The sequence below is a fragment of the Stylophora pistillata genome, chromosome 3, assembly GCF_964205215.1.
Source record: "Stylophora pistillata chromosome 3, jaStyPist1.2, whole genome shotgun sequence".
Taxonomy (NCBI): Eukaryota; Metazoa; Cnidaria; class Anthozoa; order Scleractinia; family Pocilloporidae; genus Stylophora; species Stylophora pistillata.
The window spans coordinates 8792753-8800691 of record NC_142521.1 but is presented as its reverse complement, the minus strand read 5'-3'; the positions used below and the strand labels follow the sequence as shown (position 1 = coordinate 8800691).

Sequence of the window (7939 nt, the reverse complement as noted above, 5' to 3'; positions counted from 1 at the left end):
CGTAAGCGCCAGTTGCTTGACATACCTGCGTGGCCCGTGCGACAAAATAACTTCACGGGCTTGGAAAAGTTTCAATCACAACAAATTGTACAAAAAATCTAAAAATATTTAAGCTTACATCTCATCTAACGTTTAATGCGACATATCAATGCCTGCAACTATTATGTTTTAAAACGAACCTCGCAAACTTTTAAACTCGTTCTCTTGTGATACCTGCGAAAATATTCAGTATAATTTCCGGTAAGATTTCGAAGACAATCTGATCGATTTCTCTTACACTGTGTGCTGAGACTGAAACTTTTCCCCTCGCGCAAAGCTTCGTCGCACGGCCGAGACAAACATAGCGAGCAACAGAGCTTGTTGTATATGTGCGTGTTAAAACACACGAAAGGACTCCAAACGACACTTCCCTCTGATTGGGCAGAAAAACACAAAGATTTTCTGGCACCAATCAGATGCCAGAACGACTGCGACCGTTTAGAACTAGTCTTGTAAGACAATGTCCCCAGGGGCTCTTCTGCCCTTAACTTGAAATCGACTCACTGCCCCTGGGTCTCCGAGGATGGGAAGTCGCCCACCTCTGGAAGAAAGCGAAAGAGACGAACATGGCTGGGTTGAGATCTATTCTTGTCCTCATCACGTATGTGTCGATTTTTCTCCATGTTTCTTGTGTATGGGACACCTACACTTCCAGATTCAAGCAATTTTCGCATATCAAGAGTAAAACCCCCAGCGAAGTGCAGGAACAAGCCGTGAGCGACCTAATTGCTCGTCTGATTCCAAAGTACACCTCCAAGTTTCTCATTAAGGTGAACTCTAGTCTTGGACCGCATCCAGATCTGGACACTTTTGAATACGTCTCCGATACCAAAGAGGGAAAACTTGTGATAACTGGAACAACAGGTGTTGCTGCAGCTCTGGGGTTTCAGCACTTTCTCAAATACAGCTGTCACGCACATATTTCATGGAGTGGTGATCAGTTGAAGATACCAGAACCATTTCCTGTTGTGCAACAACCTGTTATAGTTACCAGTCCAAACAGGTGTGTAATGCCTGCCTCACCCACTCTTCGTGGCCTATAATAGGACACGTACTGTGAAGAGACACACCTCGTCAGCTTTTAAATTGGGCCTTAAATTCTTGTCACTAGTTTTTGGACTTTTAAATAACCTTGTTAGGAAAAAATTGTTATGGGTGGACCATAAGCTTACCAATTTAGATTATTAAGTAGCAGTTTAAATGGAAAGTAGCTCATGATGTAGAGTGCCAGACTGCGGTGTGGGAGGTCGAAGGTACGAACCCCAGGCCGGATTAACACCCCTTAAACGACACGAGGAGAATGTGTTGCCTTTGCTATGACATCTGCAAATAGTAAGACTTTCTTGTATTCTCTGATGAGGAATATAAACTGTACGCCCTATCTCCTGCATCTTCTCTGTATTGGTTAGCAGGGGATGTTAAAGAACCCCATGTTCTGTAGTGTTGTGGTCTGGATTTGTTATTGCGTAGACATTTTAAAGATTCCTCATAAGTACTTTCTACGTGTATATAGAATGAGATGGGAGCATTGAAGGAACGAAATTGATAAGTACATGTACCTGACTGTAAATGAAACTCTTTTTTTTATGTGGATTTAACCGAATTGTAAAATAAAAAAATAAGTGACATATCACAACTTCCACACCCTCAAAGTGTTACCGTGTATACCATATTCTTGATCAATTTACTTCTGTCAGATTTCGCTATTACCAGAATGTGTGCACTGTGAGTTACTCTTTTGTTTGGTGGAACTGGACTCGGTGGGAACGTGAATTAGACTGGATGGCCATGAATGGCATAAATCTGCCACTGGCATTCAACGGACAGGAAGCAATCTGGCAAAAAGTCTATTTGAGAGTAGGTCTCACTGAACAAGAGCTTGATCAGCATTTTGGAGGACCTGCCTTCCTGGCATGGTATGAGCACAGTGAATGAAGTGACTTTTAATATTTGTAGACTGTCACAATAGTCTCTTTGTACTTAAATCAGTCTTGTAATTTGTGCATTCTTTAAGTAAGCACCTCTTGCACTGACCAAAACGTTAACTAAGCACCCCCTCTAAATGAGCTGCCTCGAGCACTTCCACATCTTTATGGATGATTAAACCAAATTGTACGGAATAAGAAACTAAGTCATCCCTCTTCCTGAGATGAGGGTCTCCTTCAATTTGGGAGCACACCAAGTCTGATCCTTTATTTAAAATAGGAAATGCTGAAGGTGTTAACTCAAGGACTTATGGTACTTCTGTTCGGGGGACACAAACTTTGGTCTAGACCAGAGCAAATAATACCCTTACGTTCTCTAAATCTGTTATTTCTGAAACCTTTGGTCAGGGGACAATGTTTTCCCATACATAAAAGTTCCAGTGTCCAAGAACAACTATTATGGGAAAAATGAAAAAAGATTTATGCCTTAGCACTTCATTGATGCTACACAGCCAATTCAGGTAAAAATGTCTCTCTGTGACCTTGTTGCAGGGCAAGAATGGGTAACATGCGTGGCTGGGGAGGCCCACTTTCTTCATCATGGCATACAAATCAGCTGGAACTGCAGCACAAAATCTTGGACAGGATGCGAGCATTTGGTATGACACCTGTGCTGCCAGGTTTTGCAGGACATGTTCCAGAAGGCTTGATCAGAGTATATCCAAAGGCAAATGTTTCAAGACTTAGTGACTGGGGCAAATTCAATAGTACATACTGCTGCACATATCTCTTGGATCCCTCTGACCCTCTTTTTAAGGTAGGTATTACTTTCTAATACTTCAAGTGATGTTATGTATCTACACAAGAAATTTGTGTATCAAGGCCCAAAGTCGTTTGTTTTGAAAAGATGTAGACACTCTTGGGCCCAGTTGTTTGAAAGCTAATTAGCACTAATCCAAGGTAAATTTTATTTGTAGCCTGAAGATGTTAGAATAACCCATACATCACCACCCGCAGGAATTACAGTGACTACACTTGCATAAAAAGCTTGCATGGTGGGGGACTTACATGTAAATTACATGTGCACAATATTTTTCTCTTTCACATATTTGTTTTACCTGTGCTTAATTTGCATGTAAATTGTACATAATATGACAGATTTACATGCATGTAATGCCACTATTCCTGCTGGTAATATAAGTGGTGCAATAGACTTGAAGAATGGACTTTATTTCAAGAGGGACGTAGCATGTGACAGTAGTTAAACTGATGATCCTGTGGCCCTCTACATCTGTACCCACCCATCCTACCCCAGGGGAGGACATAACTCACACAGTATTCTTGTGCATGGGAAATTAACGTCTCCTACCCTTAACCCTGCAGGAGACGGGACCTCCATTTATTCATCCCTATCTGAGAAGACTAGAATTTCTAACCATTTCTTGATGTTATAGAGAGGTAGCATATTCTTCTAAATTAATTTTAAGTAACGTGTGCTCTCTACATCCTTAAAAGTTTACATACAGAACCCAGAGTTGCCTATCTGCACAGCTGCCTGAGCTTATCTCTGTCTCTTTAGCACTTCATCCTTTCACTTCCAAGAGTGACCAGAAATGAATTTCTCCTTACAATGTAATTACATTATCAAGTGGATGGGTAATGAGAAGAGACAAAATTATCAATGGGGATCAGTTTGAATAATTTATTCTAAGGTTTTTTTACTGGGTAGGAGGTCTGTATAAGATGAAACCATACCTAAGGTCTTCAGTTGAGAGCCTTTCTCAAGTGGAGGGTTAATTTTTCTCTTGTAGGGGCCTACCTAGATGGGTGGAAAACATTTTTTTCTCTTTTCCACTGGTATGCTTTGTTCATTCTGTACTTATGGCGTATTACACCTGTTTCAGAAAATTGGTGGATTCTTTATCAATGCACTGATTTCAGAATTTGGCACAGAACATATCTACAATGCTGACACATTCAATGAGATGACTCCACGATCAAGTGATCCTTCATATCTGTCCAGTGCCAGCAAAGCAGTTTATGAAGGAATGCTTGCTGGAGATCCTAATGCCACCTGGCTTATGCAAGGCTGGCTTTTCCAGGACACAGGATTTTGGAAGCCACCACAAATCAAGGCATTGTTACAAGGTAACAGACTAGCAAGTGTTTTTTTAACCATAAACAGCAGTGAAACTTCAAGAAAAAATGTTTACCTAATGGAATTCAGGAAATCGTCATGCTAATTTCTTGGATTCCTTGGGTCAGGTCTTTGTGTATGACTCGTGTCTAAGTTGAGAGTGATTTTTTGGGCTGATTGTTTTGGACATAAAAGGTCGACTTACACAAATAAATACAGTATACATCAGATGACATGAACATTACACTTACTCTGAGAAGATATCAAAGGCAAGGCTTTCAAATGGAATAAAAATTTCAAGTAAATAGATGTCTTCTGGAAAAAAAATTGTTGTAAAACCTTTAAAGGAAGCTGCCAAATGATTGCATGTGCTTGTTACGTAAGTCATGATTGCTGACAGTTATTTTCCAGCCAAAAGTGTTCATCATTTGGGATACAGTGATCACCAAATTTTTGACTGAATGAGAGTGAAGAAACATCTGCAGAGGCCAATAGGTAGAAATGATACTAATTTCACCTGAAAAAACTTATTTGTATAATTTGGAGTATGGAAATCATAATTTGTGAATTCAAGACTGAGATAATTGACTACTTAGCAATAAATGATATTATATACCTATGGCTTGCAATATTAACTGCATTTTCTTTTCTTGAAGGGGTGCCTCAAGGTAAAATGATTGTCCTAGATTTGTATGCAGATGTTCATCCTGTTTGGCAAAGAACAGAGTCCTTTTATGGACAGCCATTCATTTGGTGTATGCTGCACAACTTTGGGGGAAATATTGGTTTCTATGGCAACTTCATAAATGTCACTACAGGTAGTAATTGACATGGAATGTTTTTATTTATGGGGTATAATTATGAGTAGGATAACCCTGTATCCCAGGGAAATTCAGTTGGGATTGTGTGACACACTTGTTCAAAACCCCTAACCTGTTCTGTCTTGCTTTTTATAGGGCATTTGCATGAATGGAGCATTTAACTGAGATAACTCTTGGACAAGGTACCCAGGGAAATTCACCTGGGAGCATGTGACATGCTTCTTTAAACATCCCCCCCCTTCCCCCCTCTCCCATCCTGTTGAAGACTTTTAGTTAATAACTGTCATACCCAGTTACACAAACTCTGTTTCCAGGGAGGGTATATGAAATAAAATCAGTTAGGAACTTCCTTAATTTAAATCATGGTGTACCATATGAAAATTTATAAGGTGAGCTATAATAATAATGGGTGAAAAAACTATAATTATTTTCTATCAATGAAACCCAAGTGAGAACATTATTTGGCAAATCTTCCTTGACATGCTTCTTCTTTGCAGTCATAGTTATTATGAAACAGTTTTATGTTCATTTATGATCACTGTTCCTAACAGATTGCTGCATCTATCATATCAGATACTGGTGTGCATGTGAATCACAGCACTACCAATATACTTGTTCTGAATGTTCTCCCCTCTATCCCCTTATCTGCTCTTAACTTTTCTTTGATTCTGCCATTTTGCCAGGACCAGTCAGTGCCCGTACGCATAAAGGCTCCACCATGATTGGCACTGGGTTAACGCCAGAAGGAATTGAGCAAAATGATGTTGTCTATGAGCTAATGAATGAGATGGGTTGGAGATCAGAAGCAGTGGATATTCCCTCTTGGGTGAAGGAATATTCCAACAGGAGATATGGTGGCTCCAGCAACTACTCGCTAAATGCTTGGATGCTGCTGACACAAAGTGTTTACAGTTGCAATGATGGACATGCAGATCATGTTCGTTCAGTCATTGTGAACCGTCCATCACTTAACTTGAGCTTCAACCTGTGGTACAAGCCTGAAGATGTGTGGAATGCATGGGATGCGATGATACTTACAGCAGAAACCTTCAATTCAGTGGAACCATTCAGGTGATAATACATTAGCTTTTCATAGTACACATGCACAACACTAGCACTGGTCTTGAAACGTGCACTTTTTTCTCAATGCATGGATTCTAATCTTGATTCTATAGAGTGCATGCTTGTGCTAGTTTGAAAATTTACATCCAAGTCAGAGTCCAATCTCTTTGCTTCAACTCGCGCACTTTTGTCTGAGCACAGTCATGTAATGAGCACCAGTTGATTAATATTGTGTCATTTATACCTATCTTGCATTCACTGGTGTATATATTTATTATGTAAGCATGGGTGTGCAATGACATGCAGTAGGCATGTTGCACATGTGTTATGCACGGGAACTGTACACAGATCTAGCCCATTGTTATACACCAATTTATACAGGCCTGTATGTAATGGATAATTAAGTATTAGTGCTCATCAGGTGGCTTACTTAGCAGGTCATATAACCCAGGTCATATAAGAAGGTCATCAGCATCAGCTGTTCATAATCCCAATGTGCTTACTATAAAATCTCTTCTTCTTACCCGGTCTCGTTAGTAGATTTTTAAACAAAGAACTTGATTAAGGTAGCATAACTGGGATCCTTCTGTTTGAAGATAGATGTGAAGTACTTTATGATAGATTTTGATCCTTTTTTCTGACATCTTGTTGTTGTTCATTGTGGAGTTATTAACACCTTGAAAAATAATTTTAATTGACACTCTAGGCATCTCTTTTCTTTATGATTAGGACATACATACATCAACATTGGGTTATTCTCCAGTTTTAAGATATATTGTCATTACCAGTAACCCCTGTAGCTACCAGTACAGCAGGTGCTGTAACCAAAGTTGATCTTTGCGCTCTTTTAAGATATGACCTGGTGGATGTAACGAGACAGTCCCTGCAGCTTATTGCCATCACCATCTATGATGAGATGATCGCCGGTTACAAGGCCAAATCAAAATCTGCAGTGCAGGCTGCTGCTGCCAAGCTGTATAATCTATTTGAAGACATGGATACAATTCTGTCATCAAACCAGTACTTCCTGCTTGGACATTGGCTCAACAGTGCCAAGGCCCTTGCAACAAATGCTCAGGAAAGAGAATTATATGAGTACAATGCTCGTAACCAGGTTACTTTGTGGGGTCCTCGTGGGAATATTGATGACTATGCCAATAAGATGTGGGGTGGACTAGTGAACAGTTACTACAAACCACGCTGGGAGCTATTTGCGTCGTACCTTGTTGATGTAATTTCAAATGGAACTTCCTTTAACCGTGATAAGTTTAATGCTGCTGTTTTAGCTCAGGAAACAAAATGGACACATGACACAGCATCCTTTCCAGATGCTCCTGTCGGTGACACTTTGACCATTGCAGAGAAGTTGCATGGAAAGTACAGGCCCAAGAAGTATTTAGTTTTTGCATAATACGTAACAAAATTGAAAAAGTTAAGAGATTTTTTGTTGTTCTTTGGACATCCAAAGTGCATCACTGACAGATAAATGGTCATTGAATAATTCATAGAAATACAAAATATTGATTGTTTTTAGCACTGTACAGTAATGTAGTCAAGGACTACAATGCACAAAGTTCATATACATGACCTAAAGCCATTTTTTTAAAGAAACTTTTAAATTACTGTCAGTGAAAAGTAGATTATGGTAAAATGTGATATTGCAGTAAAGAATTTTACTGGTTTTCTCCAAGTTTTTAAAGAAAAGTAATTGTTGTCAAGAAAGACAAGTTCATCATTAAAAGATTGTTTTACAATAAGGATTTTTGTGGAGTGGTAAAATCTGAAATACATACAGGGTTATATATTTCATTTTGAAGTTTGTGTCTGTGGCTATAAATTTTTATGTGATGTACATTTTCTACTTTCCCTGATCCTGACTTGATAGCTGAATTAGGAAAGAAGCTTAGAAATGATTCTTTCCAATAAGACAGAAAAAATGTTACCAGAAGACAACT

General features: G+C 39.2%; 1 protein-coding gene across 1 annotated transcript; it reads left to right on the top strand.

Moving 5' to 3' along the window:
* Positions 1-583: 583 nt before the first annotated feature.
* Positions 584-7742, top strand: LOC148734407 (alpha-N-acetylglucosaminidase-like). The gene is made up of 7 exons (XM_088751641.1): positions 584-1042; positions 1737-1955; positions 2517-2781; positions 3869-4112; positions 4758-4919; positions 5606-5993; positions 6837-7742. The coding sequence occupies exons 1-7, from the start codon at positions 606-608 to the stop codon at positions 7393-7395; spliced, it is 2274 nt and encodes a 757-aa protein (XP_088607767.1). The 5' UTR covers positions 584-605; the 3' UTR covers positions 7396-7742.
* Positions 7743-7939: the final 197 nt, after the last annotated feature.

Coding starts and splice junctions, on each gene's coding strand:
- LOC148734407 (XM_088751641.1), top strand. CDS start 606: ATGGCTGGGTTGAGATCTATTCTTGTCCTCATCACGTATGTGTCGATT. Junction 1,043..1,736: donor ATAGTTACCAGTCCAAACAG/GTGTGTAATGCC, acceptor TACTTCTGTCAG/ATTTCGCTATTACCAGAATG. Junction 4,113..4,757: donor AATCAAGGCATTGTTACAAG/GTAACAGACTAG, acceptor CTTTTCTTGAAG/GGGTGCCTCAAGGTAAAATG.